The sequence below is a fragment of the Megalobrama amblycephala genome, linkage group LG1 (assembly GCF_018812025.1).
Source record: "Megalobrama amblycephala isolate DHTTF-2021 linkage group LG1, ASM1881202v1, whole genome shotgun sequence".
In the NCBI taxonomy this organism is placed as follows: domain Eukaryota; kingdom Metazoa; phylum Chordata; class Actinopteri; order Cypriniformes; family Xenocyprididae; genus Megalobrama; species Megalobrama amblycephala.
Genome location: NC_063044.1, coordinates 47393563 through 47415567, shown reverse-complemented (window position 1 = coordinate 47415567; position 22005 = coordinate 47393563). Strand labels below are relative to the sequence as shown.

Here is a 22005-nt window from a genome sequence, read left to right as displayed (position 1 = left end):
ATATGCTGTTTCAAATATTTAGGCTACTTGCATATAAATGTATAAATGCAAGTATATCAAGAATCCCACAAGCTTTGTGGTCGAAAATGACTTAACACTATTTTGGTTACACTCATTGCTGGTCTGAATCAGGGCTATAGCCAAGCCGTAAAAACTAGACTACAGATTGCCTCGATTTCGCCGGGTGGACTAAAAGCAGACTACACACAGCCTATCCAATTCAGAGCTAAATCGTGACTACATATAGACCATGTCATGAAATGACACTTAAATCTGGTAGAAATCATTGACATTGCGAACATGATGAGATATCAACCATCTCAAGCACTTCCTGTCCAAAAACTACAATAAATCAGGATTGACTATAGGTGGGCTACAAATAGCCGGTCTGACTACGAGCTAAATCGCAGCTACGCACAGCCTTCGCAATATAACATGTCAAAGATGTGAAACCAAACACCTTGTAATCACTGTTGACTTCACTTACATGATACAATATCATACAACTCGCAAGTTATTTTGGCAAAAACGACATGTAACCAAAGGAAAGAATATTTTGGCTAAAAGTGGGTTACACATAGCCGGACTATATCGGGTCTATAGTTAACCGAGACGGTGAAATGACGGCTATTGCTTGCTGGGATGAGGATTCATCATCATCACGCACCTGCAGCGCTTCTGTGAACGGAGAACAAAGGATTCAATTATATAAAAGGAATAAATAGCCTATGTCTATGCACGAAATTTATTTCACTTAAGTAATTAACATATTACCAAAATGAAAAGGGAAAAAATGCGACAATATGAGTGTCGGTTCATTTTTGAGAAGTTCACAGAAAGGAAACCAAGACGGCAGAAAATGTCTTTGTTTATTTTACGAGCAATGTTTTGTTTTTATTGTGAGTGTACAAAAATAATAGGCCTATTTAACCCTTCACAGATTCGAATGGTGTTACATATATTTGACCATAAATGTCTAAATATTTTAAGTTGTTTCCGCTTTTATAAGAAAATTCAAGTGAACGCGTCGGCGCCTCACGCGCACACAACATCAGTTTTAGTAACTTGACATAGCCTGTTAACTGTCAAAATAACATACATTCAACCAAATATATAAAAAGTTATACTGCTCATTTTAAGTAGTCTGTGTAGGCTACAATAAAAGCGTTTAAATAATAAATATAGCTAGTTTAGCCTCCAAATCGTGAATATTGAAACATTTGGATTTGTGTCAAATTAGAGAGGTATAACGCCGGTTTCTGTTTCAGTTCAGCTTTAAATTAATTCGTTTTGGCTTAACATTTATATATTATTTTTGTCATAACTAAAATAGCTATGTAGCTGTAATTTTGATCTTTAATGTTTGATCTTTACATATTCCCTCAATCTTTTAACCAAAAGGGTTATTAACATTAGCCTATATTTAGCAGGCAATGTTAGGCTATATAAAATAAATAAATAAAGAGAGATAAGCTATTGTTCGTTTTTCAAAATTGCTTACACTACTTATTTATTGTGATTTATTATATTTATTCAAAATAGAATAAAATAAAAACTGTAGTTTTTTTTTTTTTTTTTTTTTTAAATCTGTGCTTTTCATCCGCTCCTCTGTGTGGGCAGTTTCACTATGCATATTAAACTACAAACAGCATTACAACAGTCTGTGTGCTGATTAACATTTCTGAAATAAATATTTCTGTGAAATACGCGTTAGGTTGCACAGAAGGAAGCCGATTTATGACATCTGCTGATATAGCAGCAGAGGACTGTTATTTTGTTGAACGAACTGAAGATGACGTCACTGGCTCAGAATTTGATTGACCAATCGGCTGAAAGGGGCGTGTAATGACCGCCCACATGTGGAAAACGAGTTTTGAAGTCGTGTTTCCATTTTCTATCCGTGACCCGAAAAAACGAAAATCGAGTCAAAATCTCGTTTTTCCGTTTTTTTTTTAACAAACGAAAAAACGGGAAACGACCGTTTTCTCGTTTCTGCGTATTTCATTTCAAATTGGAAAACAAACTATCAAAACGTACACGGACCATACACGGACCGAGCAGGGACACGTTTATTTGTATTTTGTTTTGTGATTCAACGTAACGAATAGAGAGTCTCTGCAACAGTTAAATGATAGATTGAAGCGCTCGTCCGTGTGAACACTGCGCAGCGTGCACGAGCGCCAAGAGAACACTGTTGCGCCTCTGTTAACAGCGACAACGAGCACTCAACATGATTACAAAAACAACACATCCCAGCGCCAGATCGCCTATTATTAACAGAAATTGATAATCAACTAGAGGTGTTTCTTTTGTATTAGATATCCGCGAGATGCCGCGAGATGTTTCAAAAAGTGGTGGGGACAATATCGACCCTTTCAAAAAAGTGGTGGGGACATGTCCCACCCGCAAATTACGCCTATGCTTCTTGTGAATGACAAGTTTTTTTTTTTTTTTTTTTTTTTTTTATCGAATAGCTGTGGGATCAATTCTAGTCTATAGCCAGTAACGTGCATCTCACATACACAACCCTTTACCATACTCAGGTTCATCTCTAAATGTATATTACAATTTCTGCTACACTCTACATTATAAATTAATTTAACCACAACATCCTATTTTAACATTTTGTTGCCCTTGGCTGTGGCACAAGTTGCATGTGAAAGACAGAGTAATTCAAATGTAAATGTGACCTTGTTTTGTTTCTCCTGATGTTCAAACTTTATCAAAGCTGAAGACTAGGGTACACGTCTGATCTATTTTTTGATCTGTTCTGCTCTGAAATGGCACCTCTGGGTTTGTGCCCTTGTGCAACGATGAGGCAATTGTTTAATGAAAGGTACACAAAGATATGTTTTGATTTTTTAGAGGGGATTAATGTGATTTATGTATAGTTAAACTAAGCCATGCTGTTTGAGGTTCACAGGTAAATGACACCTGCAGATCCTGCTCTTTAAATGATATAACTCACATATCCAATGTCATCAATGTATCACCTAAGATTTAAAATAGTTGATGCAGCTTTTGTGCTGTGCTAATTTACTATTTTCCTTCATTTCTGAATCTCATCAAAAGATGGAGAAGGAAAATCAGTTGCATGTTAATGAGAGGTTTAGAAATATAAACATCTGGGTGTTTTTTGAAGTTTTTGATATTTCGATTTTCAGATATTTTCCATTTGTAGACTTATCTAATTGCACTGAGATGTAATTACAAGGTATTCCTCTTTGTAGAACTGAGTAAACCCACTTGTTGTCTAATGCAATATTTTATTATAGTCTTATGTTGATGAGTGCAAGAGGTTTAGAAAAATCATTGATGATTACGATTGATAAAAGTATGTACTCTGACAACATATTCTGACATCAGTTTAATATTGGGCTTTGAGACTAATGTGTGCAGTGTTTCATGCATCTTACGGTATTAGATCAAGATTTTTTGCAAGAGGGTTTGATGAGAGTTTTTTTAATTGCTATTGAATAAATGATAGATCTGTACGGATGGAGTACTATATAATTGCTTAAAGTGTTTTAATCACTTTGGGCATGTGGACATTGTTAGCTTTTTTTTTTTTTACTTGAGCTTTTGCCATCAAGCAGCCTAATGTCCTTTACCCTTCAATAAATAATCAAAGCATTTTCCTCAAGCTTTCATGATGACAGTCATTTCTCTTCTGTTATTGCAACTAGGACTTCTTTATTCACACAAACTGTCTGCAATAAGTTTGATTTTTTGATTTTATATGACTTGGTTGATAAAGCAGAAGTGATTGAAAAGCTATAGAATTGTATTTCTACTTTGTATTACCTTTTATTGTGTAATGACCACAACTAACCTGAGGGATATTCTCTGTGATCTACATATAAACATTTTATAGCAAAAGGAAGATGTGTAATTTGTTTTTTAAATTTATATGGACAGTTCTATTTTATTAAAAAAAAAATTCAACAAATGCAGAGCCAGTTCAGACCCAGCAGCCTTTAATAGTTAACTGTAGTTTGAACCTCTACCAAGATTGTGGCATAAGCAATATCATGATCACAGTAACGCAGGGACTGCAGACAAACTCTCAGGTTTCAACTGTATGCAGACTTAACAATGTCAGGTTCCCAGCCATAGGCTCGGTATTTTTAATATCATGGGATGCAAAAGTAAAGTTCAATCATTTACCAAGGTGTCAAGCCAGGTTTGGCTGGTTAGCATGTTTCTGTTAGCCCCTGCTGGTAAATGTAGTAACTACACCATCTGGGGAAAAATATATATTTCTTTTTCATTCCAAAGTAACTTTTAGAAGTAAAAGTAAATAAGATGGAAGTAAGTAACATTTTGCAGACTGCAAATTTCCCTTTCAATATCTGTCTCTCGACATTGCGTCATCTATGGCGCTATGGGGAAACACCCAGAAATACTGAAGCATCACTGGAATAACAACATTGCATCACAATGTCCAATAGCATTCAAGCTTGCAAGTTAGGGGTGGGAACGCTCACTATATAACACAGTGCTGAGTAACATGTCCTCAGAATCTTTCTCCTTCAACTGCAAGACGCAAGCTTCTTTTTGCCATTTATTCATCACCAAAAAGCGGATTACACTTCGCCAATCCCCTTTGAGCATTGCGGTGAACCGAAGATGGATATAAAGCTTTGCTCTATCTGCAAGGAACACATCAATCTCTGGATAGAAATGAGTTCTGAGATCTGCCTGTGCCGTGCCCATGCGGAAGCTGCCATTGAGGGCTCTACCTGTCCTCACTGAGATGACATGAGCATCAAACTCTGCTGTTTTCAGTAATAGAGTGTAGTGTGCTGCCGACGCTTTGCTCTCATCCACTCATGACGGCCAATGAATAGCAACAAATTTATGCCAGTCAACCACCTTTAGTACTTGGGGCTTATGACCAACTTTCAGAAAAGAAGCAAACGCCAGCCCACTCAACACATCCCATTCATGGGTCTCGACTCTTCTACTATGCAAGCCCACCTTACTGAAGCGCTTGCAGGCTGTCATGAACTCGCTTGTGATGTTCAAGAAAGGAAAGTCCCTTCCATTAAATAGCTTTCAGAGAGCACTTTGACTGATGGCAGTAGCCTCAATAATGTGTCGCCTGGGCCTGCTTCACATGCGGCCGCTTCAGCTCTGGCTGAATTCCTGTAGCCCATCACATGCCTGTATACCTTTGCAATGGCAGTCCGGCACTGCCACCGCTTTGCTCTCATCCACTCATGACGGCAACAGCAAGACTGTCCGCTCTTGTGTCTGTCTGTGGCCTTTGTGTTCTGGCTGTTCCGCTGTGCAGCGCATTAAGTCACAGTATACAGGGAGTGCAGAATTATTAGGCAAGTTGATTTTCTGATCATATTTTTTTCCCAAGCACATTTTACCAATTCCAATCCACATCAATCTTAATAACTACTATTAATATTGTTTTTAATCATTTATAAGTGATATATAATTGTTCATGAAGGCTGGAAATGAAAAATGCCTTATATTCAGGTGTGCAGAATTATTAGGCAAGTTTTCTTTTACAGGCAAAATGAGCCAAAAAAGAGATTTAACTCAGACTGAAAAGTCAAAAATTATTAAATACTCATGAGAAGGACGCAATACTAATGCAATACTAGAAATTGCAAAGTTAAAGCATGACCAAGGGACAGCAAAATGCTCATTGGGTCAGCGGGGTCAGACAAAAACAGGTGGAAAAGAAAAGACACATGTTAACTGCAAAATAATTAAGAATTATGTGTGAAACCATCAGGAACCCTTTAGTCTCCAGCGCCACCATTTTCCAGAACTGCAACCTACCTGGAGTCTCCAGAAGTGCAAGGTCTCAGGATCTCAGAGACTTAGGTTAGCTAAAGAATCCTAAAAAATGACCCGCACTTGATAAGAATCACAAGCTGAAGTGTTATAAAATACATGAAGACTGGGTTTTTATAGGCCTTATAAACAGACAGCTTGAGAGTGACTCCTGAAGGACCAGCACCACATCCTCTTGTACCACTGTTTGAAGAATTTATCTTCCAGAATCTGGCAGTAAGTTTTGGAAGATCATTTTTAGTCCATCTCTGCAAGACAGACATTTCAGGATAAGAGATGGACTAAAAGTGAACTCAAACACCTTACTGCCAGATTCTGGATAAATTCTTCAAACAGTGGTACAAGAGGATGTGGTGCTGGTCCATCAGGAGTCATTCTCAAGCTGTCTGTCTATAAGCCCTATTAAAACCCAGTCTTCATGTATTTTATAACACTTCAGCTTGTGATTCTTATCAAGTGCAGGTCATTTTTTAGGATTCTTTAGCTAACCTAAGTCTCTGAGATCCTAACACCTTGCACTTCTGGAGACTCCAGGTAGGTTGCAGCTCTGGAAAATGGTGGCGCTGGAGACTAAAGGGTTCCTGATGGTTTCACACTTAATTCTTCACCTTAATTCTTAATTATTTTGCAGTTAACATGTGTCTTTTCTTTTCCACCTGTTTTTGTCTGACCCCGCTGACCCAATGAGCATTTTGCTGTCCCTTGGTCATGCTTTAACTTTGCAATTTCTAGTATTGCATTAGTATTGCGTCCTTCTCATGAGTATTTAATAATTTTTGACTTTTCAGTCTGAGTTAAATCTCTTTTTTGGCTCATTTTGCCTGTAAAAGAAAACTTGCCTAATAATTCTGCACACCTGAATATAAGGCATTTTTCATTTCCAGCCTTCATGAACAATTATATATCACTTATAAATGATTAAAAACAATATTAATAGTAGTTATTAAGATTGATGTGGATTGGAATTGGTAAAATGTGCTTGGGAAAAAAATATGATCAGAAAATCAACTTGCCTAATAATTCTGCACTCCCTGTATGTTTATATTCACAAAGTGCATCAGTATCAGAGCTCCTCCTCCAACTCTTCCTCACTCTCATAGTAGAAGCAGCCCCCTGCCTTCGAGTCACAATTTGCCTTGTTTTAGGCACGAAATGCTTCAGCTTCTGTCATGTTATAAAGAAGCGTGACAGGCCACTCTCCGGGCCCCACCAAAAAGACCCCCTGCAGGCCTCACTAACACCTCTTCCAGCAGCAACCTAGTTTTCCCAGGAGGTCTCCCATCCAGGTACTAACCAGGCTCAGCCCTGCTTAGCTTCAGTGGGCAACCAGTCTTGGGCTACAGGGTGATATGGCTGCTGATATGGCACCTATGTAACCCCTCCGGGTCCGTGGCACCTTGTCTTCGGTGTACCTTGCATCTCCATTGGAGTTCATCTGCAGAATCTTCGCCCTGTACCGTTTGGCCCGCAGCAGTCTGACGACGCCTCAGTGGACGATATGAGATCAGCGATCAGGCTGGCGATGATAAACGTCCATTCGTTGAGAAACAAGACCTTCATTTTAAATAATGTGATTGGATTATGTTCCCCATTGTGTAATCGATGATGCAACGTTGAAAGACCAATATTGAAAGGGAAAGTCTCCGGTTACTGACATAACCTTAATTCCTTGAGATGAGGGAACGAGACATTGGGATCATGCCGTGTCACTTATGCTCAGGGTTTTTCGTGAACTGCTTGTCCTGTTGAAAGATTCTGAGGACATGTCACTCAGCTCCACATTATATAGGGAGTGTTCCCACCCCTAATTTGTACACTTGAACGCCTTTGGACATCGCGGTGCAATGTCGTTATTCCAATGAGGCTTGAGTATTTTTTGGAGAAAGGTGTTTCCCCAAAGCATCATAGATCATTCAGGGAACCAAGGGATATGTCAGTAAGTTCATAATGTTTTACATGTGCCCAGTTGAAACAAATATGCCCTGTCTGCTGCCTTTCATAAGGTGTGTTTGACTTCACCATTGAGTTCCTTTAAAAATCTTGAGACAGTGCCGACACCACGTCACTGTGATGTATGCCATCAAAGTACCGCAAGAGCAATTTGAGAGCAGCCATCTGGTGCAGTCAGTGCAGCTTCTTCAGAGCAGCAGCATGGGGTCAGATGATGACAAAGGTGTTTTACAATTGGCCGAATTCACCGATGACGACGATCGTGTGTGTTTCGTGTGTTATTCTGGCACCTTCGGTTTTGCCAATGCTAACAAATCTGTTTTTATATAACAGTTTTCATGTAATCTTAATGTTATATTGTGTCATGTTTATCAAAATAATTCTGATAAAAATATAGACCACACTTTATTGGTATTCAATCAGATATTATGGACTTGATCCAAATCAGTATGATTTTTCTTTTTGGAAAACAAAAGGATGTTTTTTTTAAGAAAGTTTTACACTGCTCTTTTCCAGACATCGGCAAATTATGATAAGCTAATAAAGTCAGTAAAAAAGAAACATCCCTTAAACTATATTTTTCATGGTTGATCAATGAAACAAACAATTATTGCACATGCACCTGTGGAACAGTCAGTAATACACAACAGTTTACAGGCAGTCGACTATTAACATAATCTTTACAATAACTTAGCACATTAAAGAGACCTTTCTACTGACTCTGAAGAACACCAGAAGAAAGATGCCCAGGGTCCCTGACCACCTACAGGTGTGAACATGCCATAGACCTGCTGCAGGGAGGCATGAGGACTGCAGATGTGTCCAGAGCAATAAACTGCAATGTCCGTAATGTAAGACGCCTACATCTCTACAGAGAGACAGGAAGGACAGCCGATCGTCATTGCAGTGCCAACATGTAACCATCGTGTCTCCTCAGACATGTTCGAGAAATTGCAAGTGCCTTGGTGAAAGAGTGGAGTAACACGTCACAGCAAGAACTGGCAAATCTGGTGCAATCCATGAAGATGAGATGCAGAACTTAAAGCAAGTGGTGACCACACCAGATACTGAGTGCTATATTGACCCTTTTGATCAGGGACCCGTTCCATTAGTGTTCGTCAAATGTATCCAGTTTATGTCTCAGTTGTTTAATCTTTTTGTGTTCATACAAATATTTACCCATTTTAAGAAATTTGCTTTCAGCAGTTGAAAGTGGGAAGACATTTCTTGCTCTTTTTTTTTTTCTTTTTTGCTAAGTATAAAATCATCTTACAGCATCGTCAGCAGCTATAAATGTGATAATTTTTTATGGGTTATTCATGACTTATCTGGCTGGTTATTAAACAATTTCTCAGTAAAAAGGCACCTAATTTTAAAATGATTCTGGTCAAAGATTATTCAGAAAGCTGTCGTTAAGGGTTAGTTCACCCAAAAATGAAAATTTCTGTCAGTAATTATTCACCCTCATGTCGTTCCACACCCGTAAGACTTTCATTCATCTTAGGAACACAAATTAAGATATTTTTGTTGAAATCTGATGACTCAGTGAGGCCTGCATAGGGAGCAATGACACTTCCTCTCTCAAGATCCATAAAGTTACTAAAAACATATTTAAACCAGTTCATGTGAGTACAGTGGTTCAATGTTAATATTATAAAGCGACAAGAATATTTTTGGTGTGCCAAAAAAACAAAATAATGACTTATTTAGTGATGGCCGATTTCAAAACACTGCTTCAGGAAGCATCAGACCATAAATGAATCAGTGTATCGAATCATGATTCGGATATTTACCAATATTTTCATCTATGAATGCACTGACGAAAACCCATGTGAAGGATTAAGTCGACATGCTACGTTTGAGAACTTTGGAATGGCCTTTTTAACGTTATTCAGAGTATGGACGGGGGACAACTGGAATGGCATAATGAAGGTACTATAACACAGAAGAGGTTTTCATTGTTCTTCTGTAACTGCATTGAGAGAGTTTCACAGGTGCAGGTTTAGTCATTAACATGTTGCATATGTTCAGGACACTCTGCGAGAGTGCGATCAAGCAGAAGATAAGAACTGCGTCTCCTATCTGCCTCTGGTCTCCCCCATCTACTTCGTCACCTTTGTGCTGATGGCTCAGTTTGTGATGGTTAACGTGGTGGTGGCTGTATTGATGAAACACCTGGAGCAGAGCAATAAGAACGCTAAAGATGATGCAGAAATGGACGCTGAGATTGAGATGGAGATGAAAATGGCTCGCCGTCTCAGCAACGTCTCAGCAGGGAGTTCTTCAGAGTCTGAAGGCAGGGCAACTTATGTTGGACCACCCCCAAATTCACCCAGACAGGTATACATGCCCTGGTTTGCCTGAATTACTCATGAATAAACATGTATTTATGACAGAGATGTTCATGAGTCTTTTATCTGGAGTCCGAGTCAAGTCTGAAGTCTTTATCACTGGAGTCTGAGTCAAGTCTGGAGTCTTTTGTCACGAGTCCGAGTCAAGTCTCGAGTCATTAATTTTTTTTTCTCAAAATCAAATCCCATTTTTTATCCTAGTTGTATTATATAGACAAAACAATAATTTCTTTCTATAATCTGTTTTATTTGAAATGAAGGTCCTATGATGTAAGGGATAATGTACATCCAGCTTGTTACTTTATAATCCATTACAATGTACAAAACAGTCGTCCTGGCAACACGAGTAGTCATTTTCAATACAGTCTCTAAGCGGACACAAGATGGCGCCAGTGAGTCACGGTTTGTTATGCAGCTTCGTTGTTATTGACAACAGACATTATCAGAAAATATCAAACTTCGGAATGTTTAACCCTGTAAAACCCAAATATAGAAGAAAAAAGAGCAAACATTTTTTTGACCTCTCAGATATTGTTTTAGGAGGCCCCTCATGTAGAATTTAAAGATTTTTTACTTTTTAGTAAGTTTTTAGGGAAAGGTTGTAATACTGCAACGTTGGGCCTTGTTAGAAGCAGAATTTCTGTATTTGTGCTCACTTTGTCTGAACAGATATACAGAGCATTTAAGCATTAATTTGCAGGGTTGATTGCTTACTTAGCCCCATAACAGTATATATCATGAGTAATAATCACACAACAATCATATTTTTTTTTGAATAAGCATTTATTAATAAAAATATTGAAAAAATGTATTTATGAAACTTTTTCTTCTATCACTTTCAATGTGGTTTGAATGAAGCCTGTGTTTTGCAGTTATAGACCCTAAGACAGTTCTTTTCATCCGAGAAGCACATGCGAACATTGCACTTGCTACACAGTGTTTGTGTATCCATTATTGTAGTGTCTGCAGCATCCTCTCTTCGTCTTTACTATGAAATGTGCAATCATGTATTTGCATACATCCAGTGGGTCGTGGTCCGATGACATCTTGGCATTCTGAAATGGAAAAAGTAAGAAAATAAATAAGTGAATAATACATATATGGGTCTTATATTGTAGTAGATAAACTGAAAGAATAGACAGGGTGCTAGACCATGTGTCGAGGGTAGAGATCTAAGTATTTTCCATCAAAGTATTATAATTTCAATGCAAATGCTAATCAAAATTCCACTACTACATCCAAACAATACTGTCTGGCTGGCCTATTATGCTCTCTACTTATCATACTAAAGGAACACATGCATCCCCCCAGAGCACTTACAGGTTCATGTTCAAGACCATTCACACCTGTCCCTGAAGAATGCAAAAGGAATCCCCCCAAAAACATTCAGAGCTCCTAATGCTATAAACTGCTACTAAGGCAACACTCATAAAAAAAAATATCTCAGGATCATTTAGCAGTTAAAAAACAAATAAACTACAAAGATAGGCTACAGGGAGTTTCATACTGCTCTGGATGATGGAGTTTCAAATCCCACATACAGTTTATTCCTGTGTTTAATTATGGTCTAAACTACAAATTTAACAGAAAAGCACATTTAGAACTTAGTTACAATGAATCTAACCGTTTAAATTTCAATTTGGTTGAGTGGATTTACTTGTTGTAGAGTCAATGAAAGTTATCATGAGCATTGTTATGTTTAAAGCAGATGTCTTAACAAATGTCAGTAGATCGGGAAGATTTTAAAACGAGCAGTTCATTCATAAACGTAATATCGCTGTGGAAATACAAACCGGAAGTCAAAAGACAACGAGCGCAACGCTGAAAAGGGGCGGGGCTACATAAGGTCTATATCTTGCGGATATTTCAGCTAAATGTTTACTTCATTTAATAATAAAGTTTACAATAAATAAATACATATAGGCTAATCAATCACTGTTTAATACACTTAACATATTGTTTGTGTAATTAACATAAGCGCAGGCAGAGTGCCTTCAGAAAGATGCTAGATTATTCTGTAATTCTAAAACCTTTTAGATTAAACCAACTTTATTTCCCGTACTCATAAAAAAAAAAAAAAAAAAAAAATATATATATATATATATATATATATATATATATATATATATATATATATATATATATATTACATAATGTGTTTAATTATATTCTTCCTCCTATCTTCCATTAAAAAGAGGTGCAATACTCCAGATTTCCAAAAAAACAAAACAAATAAACTTTAATCCAGTTGATATAGGCTAAAACAATCTTGGGATACTGTTTGAAAAGCGTGTTTATGTGTATGTGTGCTGTTTCCTACAAAGAAATGTAGAAAATACAATAGGTTACACACTATCACTGAATTAAATGACATAGGCTATAAATCATATTTCTTATCAATATACATTAAGTGACATATTTAGGTAAACGAACACTGAAACGGCGATTAAAATCGTCTCTTAAAGATACACAATAAGGTTCAAACAGAATAATATACAGTGACATCAAAATTAGTTTTAATAAGCAATAAGTTTAGTATCACACTGAACTATTGCGGTCATGAAACTGTGGCGAGTCATGCAACTAGTCAGAACGATAATACACTTTCAAGCAAAATAAGTATAATCAGTCATTTAACAGTTAAGTTAATCGCTTAAGGCACACAATACTGCACAAAATAAAGCGGTCACGAAACTATCTCTGTCTGAAACTCGTACAATCTGAGCCAATATGAACTAATACAGTAAAATGGATGTTTACAGCGCATCACCAGTTATATTTGGTAATATACTGCCACCTGTTGGCACATTTATGTAATTTAGAGCAGAGATTAAGTCGTGATCACGACAAAACAACTTTTATTATCTCGAGATCACGAGAAAACAAGATAGAAAAAAAAATAAATAATAATAATCCATGGCCGTTTAGGGCTTCCGTATCCGACAGCAAGATAACATGATGACACATTTATTGTGTTTCGTCTGCAAGTAATTTACTATCAGTGCTGGGGTATTACATGTAGCCTAATCTGGAATGCGTAGACTTGTAATTAGATTATATTACATTTTAAAATACTCATAATCAGATTAGTTAATTTTTATGGATTACATGATTACATATTATTCACACAATGGCTCTCTGAATGGCTCTCCCTGATTCTTTTTACTCTTACAATTTCCTTTAAAAAATCCAATCATGTTGACAACAAAGAATGACAAATATTTTCTGTTAATTTTTTTTGTTTAAAACAATAATCATATTTAAATCTAAGTGAAAAACAAGTCAGGTCAAAAGTAATCTAAAAGTAATCAAAGTCAGAATACATTTCCTAAAATTAGTAATCGTCACTAACTACAATTTTCATCATGTAATTTGTAATCAACAGACTACAATTTAAAGACCCCCTGTGGTGAAAATCAAGTTTTTAATGTTGTTCATATGTCTATGTAGTGTTTTTACTAGGGGTGGGAATCGGAGGGTACCTCACGATACGATACGATCACGATAAATGGCTCACGATAACGATAATATCGCGAGTCAGCGATTCTGCGATAATCGATATATCGCTAGACAATCCTATAATGATACATCGCGATATTGGTCTTAATATGAAAACAAAATGCACGTGAAAAGGTTAAGTGCAGGTTAACGGATAAATCCGATCTTATATGTACATTTAATAGAGATCACGTCACCGAAAGCAAGAAATATGAGGTGCATTTTATTGACCATCAGTTAATTTCAAAATCAAAGACTGCAATAGGAGAGAGCGGCAACAGCACTGGTATAAGGTCTCATTACTTTTAATGAAGATAATTGTGAGTTATGCGTCTGCGACTTACTTTCACTTTCATATGCGGCCGTTTGCGCGTCAGCTTGCTGAAGAGATCTGCGGCGATGTGTGATGTTGTCATATCTGACTCTCACATGTTTCAGTTTTAGTATTTTTGGGAGAGGTAAAATTTACATATGTAGTTTCAACAACCAGATGCATTTAGACTGAGCATAGACAGTTTTGACTGGAATGCGTCCCAGACCATCTCCTGAAGTGGTTTGAGCGATCGGATTTAAATCCGTCTCAAATGCGTATTTAGGCATTTAGGCATTTAGACCTGGTCTTTTTTCACGATCGGATAGCTATCCGATCAGAGAAAATGCATGAAGTCACCAGGTGCAAACAGACCCTTAGACGTTCTTCAAGCACTTAGATATACACGGGAGCGTTCGAAAGCAGGCGTCTATCAGAGGATCCCTAATATATGCTTTCAAATGCTCCCGTGTATATCTAAGCGCTCGGTGAAGAACGTCAAAGATGTCTACGACTGTCACATCAATGGTATAAAAGTGCGTCAAGACTTTGAACTTAAACGTGGCTGGGGCATCTATTTTACTCACACTGCTGTCCGCCATCCTGTTAATAACCTCTTTTTCTTAGGCTAGTTAACTTAAGTTCACGTTTCCCTCATTCATGTGTCGAGCGCCGCCTTGAAGTAGGACGCTTTGAGCAAAGACATCTATATATAGCGCTTTATTTTTTTTAAAATTAAAATATCGATATTTGCCGCAGCGATACGATTCTCGTATCGCACAGAGAAGGATGACGATATATCGCCATATCGATATTCTGTCCCACCCCTAGTTTTTACTATGCTTTAAGACAAACCATGTGCAAATTCATAAGTCAGCACCATTGCTGGGTATTTTATGTTTGAAACTGCAGTAAACCAAAAACCCGCGGGTGTTTGTGACGTCACAGGCTACCTTGTAACCAATCACAACAACGTGCCGGCAGGCTGTAGCATATCATTAACTATGACTGCTCTGAACAGGAAAGCCTCGAGAGAAGCCAGGTTATCCCGGTAAATTTTCTGTTGATATGAAAAATTGTGTAGATTTATCAATATAGCGAGTAAAAATAAAAAGTAATATATATATGACAGACAACATAATTACATAACTATAGTGAATAACAGTACATGACTAATTAAGTTGTATGAGCATACCATGTCATGACTTTGCAATCAAAAAATGTCATTATAATGGAAGTCAATGGGGCAAAGACAGCCACGAACAGTAAATGAGGGAGAAAAATTAAAATCTGATGCTGCACAAAAACTAACAATGCATCAAAGCCAATGTTGTTACTAATCTTTCACATGACTGTGATAAAAGGTAAAAAAATATCAAGCCCACAATCACTTTTAATATTGAAAATAAGTCATTTTGTGTGTTTTTTTCCCCCCACATCAGTGACATAATTTATAAACTTGGCAATAAAAGAGTAAAACTCTTTAAACATTTAGTAGTTTTGATCAGGACTGAGGTTGATTAACAGATTTATGCAAAAATCTGATATCTGATACATTTCTACAGCAGTTTAATTTAGTAGACGCTTTGATCCCGAACGTAACCAAAGGGTAGTGAATTTGAACATTACACAAGGGTTAAAGGAGCGCTTATATCCTGGCTCTTGAACAGAGTTTGGCTTGCTGTTTATTCATATTTCACGCTTAGAAAGCAAAACATATGAAGAGAACAGTATACTCACACAACCTCACAAAGAAGTATTGTCTGAATAACACCATGAAAACAAACAAATGAGGTTAGCTGTGAAAGATACTTTATTGTTTTCCCCCCAGTGTGTATCATATTAAACAATAACAATAATAATATACCCCTGAAAGGTATGTGTGCCTTGTGCAAGTCAAATACAGTTAATATAAGTACTACAAGTATAAGAGCAATGTTTCTCTATAGAGTTCAACATTTCATTATTAAAAGAAGGAAGAGGGAGGAGATTAGGGCAAAAAACATCTGGACATCAAGTTATTAAATTACAATTATTACTCTTTTAGGTTTCATCTCTTAGTTTCATAGTTTTGTTTCATACATGGAAGTAAACAACACTAGAAAGAAAAAGGGAATGGGTCAAATAATGGAGTTCAGAGCACAGATGCGTGAGATTCTTTAGGAACAAGATGTGGATTGAAATGTAAAAGGCTTCTTGGTGATTAGTAGGCATGGTTGGCCACAAACAGAGACTCTCCAGCAGCAGCACCCTTATCTCCTGAGGACACATACTTCCCAACACAGGCCAGGCTGTTGTTCTGGAGATAGAAGCACAAGAAAATAAGAGTCAAGTTGATCTAAAACATTAAATGCTTAACCTCCCTCCTGAATAAATTACTCCATGTCTTATAAAAACACAATTATTAATAATAAACATTTATAATATATATATATAAAATGAGCAAATTTATAAATGCTTTTGTATTAATATACACATTTATATACATAAACCATTTAATAGTTACTGTTAACACTTTCAAAAGATGCCCAGATTTTTTGTACCACAATTGAAGACAATGGTTACAGAAATTGTTTTTTGTATACCAGATCAGCAACTAGTAGATGATCTCAAGTTATTGAAACTTACAAGAGCTCTCTTTATGAACTCCTCCTGGCAGGCCTTGCCATTCTCCTTCTTGCCACCCCAGGCTTTGAGGGCAGAGGCCTGCAGGGCACGACCGTAGGAGAAGGTCAGGGCCCAGGGCCTATGCAGGGGACACTGGTTCATGGCGTTCAGGTTGAGTGTGGCCTCCTCCTCACTCTGGCCTCCAGACAGGAAGGTGATACCTATATCAAGAAGGGGTGTGGCAAAATGGGTCAGGAACGAGGAAATTATAATAATTACAGACTCGAGAAGTTAATCCATGATAAGAGTTGATAAGATAAAGACTCTGTCATGATTGACTGAGTAATTGCGGTTGTTTTACTAACCAGGCACAGCAGGAGGAACAGTACGGCGAAGAGCTGTGACAGTAGCCATGGCGATCTCCTGGGGGGTGTTCTTCTGGGAACAGGAATGCCCGGCAGTCACCATGTTGGGTTTGAGCAGAGTGCCCTCCAAGTAGACATGGTGGTCAGACAGGGCCTTGTACACAGCAGCCAGAACCTTCTCAGTCACATACTGGCACCTCTTCAGGTCATGTTCACCATCAGGCAGAATTTCAGGCTCCACGATAGGCACAATGCCATGCTGATGAGAAAAGTGACATTATGTCAGTAATGAAAGTATACAATTATTTTAATATACACTTACGTTCAAAGATTTGGGTGGGTAAGATTTTAAGATATAGTCACTTTTGATTATATTTTAAAAAGTAATTCATTCCTGTGATGCAAAGCTGAATTTTAAGCATCAATATTCCAGTCTTCAGTGTCACATGATTCTTTAGAAATCATGGAGAAACATTTCTTATCATCATATATGTTGAAAACAGTTGTGCTGCTTAATATAATAGTGGAAACCGTGATACATTTTTTCAGGATTCTTTGATAAATATAAAGTTCAAAAGAACAGCATTTATTTGAAATTAAAATCTTTTGTAACAATGTCTTTACTGTCATTTTTTATCTAGTTCACTTCAGAATTCATATGGCCTGATAATTTACTCACCCCCATGTCATCCAAGATGTTTATATCTTTCTTTCTGCAGTCGAAAAGAAATGAAAGTTTTTGAGGAAAAAATTCCTGGATTTTTCTCCATATAGTGGACTTCAGTGGGGATCAACAGGTTGAAGGTCAAAATTACAGTTTCAGTGCAGCTTCAAAGGGCTTTAAATGATACCAGACGAGGAATAAGGGTCTTATCTAGAGAAACAATCGGTCATTTTCTAAAAAAAATAAATTATATACATTTAACCACAAATGCTGGTCTTGCACTAGCTCTGCGATGCGCCACACATTATGTAATCACATTGGAAAGGTCAAGTGTGACGACGCAAGTGCAAGTAGGGTAGGGCAAAATTTTTTATTTATATATTTTTTTGTTGTAAAGACCGTTCACTTTGTAGACACTGGATCGGTACTTCCGCCTACGTCATGCTTGACCTTTCCAACGTGATCACGTAATGCGTGGCACGTCGCAGTACAAGACAAGCATGTGTGGTTGAAACAAATTTTGATTTATTTTAGAAAATGACCAATCATTTCGCTAGATAAGACCCTTATTCCTCATCTGGGATCATGTAAAGCCTTTGAAGCTGCACTGAAACTGTAATTTTGACCTTCAACTGTTTGGAGGCCATTGAAGTCCACTATAAGGAGAAAAATCCTGGAATGTTTTCATCAAAAACCTTAATTTCTTTTCGACTGAAGAAAGAAAGACTTGAACATTTTGGATGACATGGGGGTGAGTAAATTACCAGGAAATTTTAATTCTGAAGTGAACTAATCCTTCAATGCATCCGTTCTAAATGAAAGCATTAATTTGTTAAGAAAACAAAAACACTGTATATATGGCTGTACGTGTCTCACCATCTGGCAGATGCTAGCGTAACGAGCGAGCACATTAGCGTTCTCAATGATGGCCAGTCTAGAGGGAGTTGTGGGAGTGATCTTCAGCACACACCTCCATTTAGCAAAGTCTGCCCCATCCTTCTTATACTGAGCACAACGCTCGTACAGCCCATCCAGACCTGTGAACGTAGAGAGAAATGAGGATTTAAAGAGTCCCAAGCAAACTAAGTGATAGTGACCATTCAACTCCAGACTAATTCCAGCATTTAAAGGGTTAGTTCACCCAAAAATGAAAATTCTGTCATTTATTACTCACCCTCATGCCATTCTACACCCGTAAGACCTTCGTTCATCTTCAGAACACAAATTAAGATATTTTGTTGAAATCCGATGGCTCCGTGAGGCCTGCATAGGGAGCAATGACACTTCCTCTATCAAGATCCATTAATGTACTAAAAACATATTTAAATCAGTTCATGTGAGTACAGTGGGTCAATATTAATATTATAAAGTGATGAAAATATTTTTGGTGTGCCAAAAAAAAGAATGAAGCAAAACACTGCTTCAGGAAGATTCAGAGCGTTATGAATCAGCGTGTCGAATCATGATTCAGATTGAGTGTCAAACCACCAAACTGCTGAAATCACGTGACACTGGTGCTCCGAACAGCTGATTCAACACGCTGATTCATTATGCTCCGAAGCTTCCTGAAGCAGTGTTTTGAAATCGGCCATCACTAAACAAGTCGTTATTTTGTTTTTTTGCGCACCAAAAATATTCTCGTCCCTTTATAATATTAATGTTGAACCACTGTACTCACATGAACTGATTTAAATATGTTTTTAGTACGTTATGGATCTTGAGAGAGGAAATGTCATTGCTCCCTATGCAGGCCTCACTGAGCCATCGGATTTCAACAAAAATATCTTAATTTGTGTTCTGAAGATGAAAGAAGGTCTTACGGGTGTGGAACGACATGAGGGTGAGTAATAAATGACATTATTTTAATTTTTGGGTGAACTAACCCTTTAAGTGGATCCGAAAGGTTATAAAATACCATGTGTGTAATTTTAACAACCTGATAATCTATTTTGTAGATAATCATGGGATGTTCACCTTGTGTGGTGGTCTCTCCATTAGTGCCAGCCAGGGGAACCACACCCTTGTCCACTTTGATGCCAACTACCATGCCCCTCTCCTTAAGGAGCTGGGAGAAAAGTTTGCCATCATCTGTCTTCTGGTAGAGGGTCTCATGGAAGAGGATGACGCCACCGATGCAGGGCTTGACGCGGTCGTCTGCGGTAAACAGCAGCTGGCGGTACAGTCTCCTGTTCTCCTCTGTGTTCTCAGCATTGATGCTCTGGAACCGCTTCGCCACGCTACCTGCACAGGATCAACGACATGAGATGAAAGACGAGCAAATAAACTGGTTACTAACGCACAAAAACTCAACAGCCCAAAGTACCTGTAGACTCATCTGCAGCAAGAATGCCTTTGCCAGCGGCCACAATCCTCAGAGCGATATCACTCAGCTCCTTCTTCTGCTCTGGAGTGAGGAACGGGTAAGCGTGAGGCATCTTGACTCTAGGGAGAAAGGGGTGGGAAACAGATACACACATTTATATGATTTCTGAGGTTGAGATTATCAGTACAAACACATGAATCACATCACAAAAACAGTGACCTATGGTCATGTAATAATGAATCATGTGACTGTTTCAATCAACATCAAGGAGCCTGAGCAAGGGCTCAGATTTGGGTGTGTACTTGATCGCAAACCTTACAGAAAGCACTGATGTTTCTTTCAACAAACTACATCTTGTTAACTAGTTCATGATGCAACATGTCCTTCGGATACAAGCATGAATGACCTTGTGCGGTTCACGTATCAGTTAACTTTGCATAAAAGCGGAAAAGCGACTAGAGAAAGACATCTTCCTACATATATGAAATATACATTCGCTTTTATTTGGATGTAGGCGCTTTATATTAAGTAAAAACTTACCAATTAAACGTGGTTGAGGAAGCGACGGTTTCCGAATCACACTTCCAGCGTTGTCACGTTATTTTACGGATGCAATGAATTGCAATAAAGGAAGGAAATTTCAAGCAATTATGCAAGACTGTAGCTTGACCAATCAGAACGCGAGTTATGGTTTGATTGACAGGGCGTGGAGACGATGATTGGCTGTTGTGCTTTGAAAGGCGGGTTTAAGAGTGACGCAGCAAAACAGGAGTGGTTTTTATTACAATCATAGGCGGGTACACGTTCTTGTGAGACGTGACAGAGTTCACATGCAGGGAAACCGAAACAGACCTGGAAATGATGACATTTTGAAGTGCTTCATGGATGGACGCGAATGTATGACCTTGGCATACGTGCGCAGTGTATTTTAGGAGTATATTTAATAGGCTATGCATAACTAATGCGCTTTCTTTTTTTTTTTCCTTTTTTTTAAATAAAATGAATTTAAATTGGTATGTTTAAATATAGGAATTTAAATTAATCCTGATATGTAACATTAAGGCCCGGTTTCACAGACAGGGCTTAGACTAAACTAGGATTAGGCCTTAGTTCAATTAGGGTATTTAAGTAGCTTTTATAAATGTACCCTAGAAAAAAACATTACTGGTGTTCATCTTGAGACAAAACAATGGCACTGACATATTTTAAGATATGTTAGTGCAAGTTGCGTTCAGTTAAAGCAGCTCAAACATGCATTTTAGTCTGGGACTAGTTTAAGCTTTGTCTGTGAAACCGGGGGGGTATATTGCATCGTTGTCTACTGGACATTGAAGAACAGCTTCACAAGAGGCTCTTGACATTCCAGTAACAAACCTCTCATGTTGCATTCAACCAAAGGCCAAATTAAATATAGACAATCATTTAATGGCTGAAATCCAGCACTATAGAAGATGTTTTGATTTGTGAAAGAGGGTCTGAAACGGCTCTTTGTGATGTTTAATTCCAAGCACAGTCAAAAAAGATGGCAAATATAATTGATTAAGGCTAAAATAACACAGTTTCTCAGTGTTTTGTGTATTTAAACATGAATTAAGATTGATTAATTATTTTACTAATGGAATAGTTATATATTTTGAAAGACAATTGTTAATAATAAATGTACAACAACAATGATCATTATTATTTAAAACATTTTAATATTAAAAACAATCATTATCATTTTGATAAAAGCAACAAAAAAGCATCCGACAGTAGCGTGCATTTAAATAAAAGCAAATATAATAATATAATATAATAATATAGTCTTATTTTTGAAGTAATTCACACTTTGTACTACAGAATAAAATAAAGTAGAATGCCCGTTTTACCGTGTAACTGGATGAAGTGAGCAAGAGATACTTCCCAAATGGAGGCAGAGGAGGTCTGGATAGTCTGTGACACCCGTCTGGTGCCAGATGACCTGTATTTATTCAGACGGCATGACCTTTGACATTCCGTGGGTTTGGCTAATCTTAGCAGCAGGCAAACCCACGATGCAACCGGAGAAGGGCGATGTGACATTCATGTACATTGGCATGCAGCAAAGAAAGGTTAAAGAGAAAGGCAGTGAGTGGCACGGA

The 22005-nt window shown here is 37.6% G+C and overlaps 2 protein-coding genes across 3 annotated transcripts; one reads left to right on the top strand and one right to left on the bottom strand.

Moving 5' to 3' along the window:
- Positions 1-9582: 9582 nt before the first annotated feature.
- LOC125272403 (voltage-dependent T-type calcium channel subunit alpha-1H-like) lies at positions 9583-10138 on the top strand. Its single transcript, XM_048197215.1, has 2 exons — positions 9583-9699; positions 9799-10138. Exons 1-2 carry the CDS (start codon positions 9640-9642, stop codon positions 10129-10131), a joined length of 393 nt encoding a protein of 130 aa, XP_048053172.1. The 5' UTR covers positions 9583-9639; the 3' UTR covers positions 10132-10138.
- A 5583-nt stretch (positions 10139-15721) lies between these two features.
- aldoaa (aldolase a, fructose-bisphosphate, a) lies at positions 15722-21894 on the bottom strand. 2 transcript variants are annotated; one of them, XM_048197105.1, is made up of 7 exons: positions 21754-21894; positions 19886-20004; positions 19537-19803; positions 18439-18599; positions 16899-17157; positions 16555-16754; positions 15722-16225 (listed from the first exon to the last, which is right to left on the bottom strand). In XM_048197105.1, the coding sequence occupies exons 2-7, from the start codon at positions 19995-19997 to the stop codon at positions 16130-16132; spliced, it is 1095 nt and encodes a 364-aa protein (XP_048053062.1). In that variant the 5' UTR covers positions 19998-20004; positions 21754-21894; the 3' UTR covers positions 15722-16129. The 2 variants fall into 2 exon arrangements, with proteins under 2 accessions (XP_048053062.1, XP_048053069.1); XM_048197112.1 differs by lacking the exon at positions 21754-21894 and adding an exon at positions 20426-20576.
- Positions 21895-22005: the final 111 nt, after the last annotated feature.

Bases quoted from the DNA above. Each gene is read 5' to 3' on its own strand.
- aldoaa (XM_048197105.1), bottom strand. From the start codon at position 19,997: ATGCCTCACGCTTACCCGTTCCTCACTCCAGAGCAGAAGAAGGAGCTG. The intron at 18,600-19,536 runs GTGAACATCCCA...CTACGTTCACAG, and splicing joins TGGAGAGACCACCACACAAG to GTCTGGATGGGCTGTACGAG. The intron at 16,755-16,898 runs GTTAGTAAAACA...TTCTTGATATAG, and splicing joins TGTTCCTCCTGCTGTGCCTG to GTATCACCTTCCTGTCTGGA.
- LOC125272403 (XM_048197215.1), top strand. From the start codon at position 9,640: ATGGCCTTTTTAACGTTATTCAGAGTATGGACGGGGGACAACTGGAAT. The intron at 9,700-9,798 runs GTACTATAACAC...GCATATGTTCAG, and splicing joins ACTGGAATGGCATAATGAAG to GACACTCTGCGAGAGTGCGA.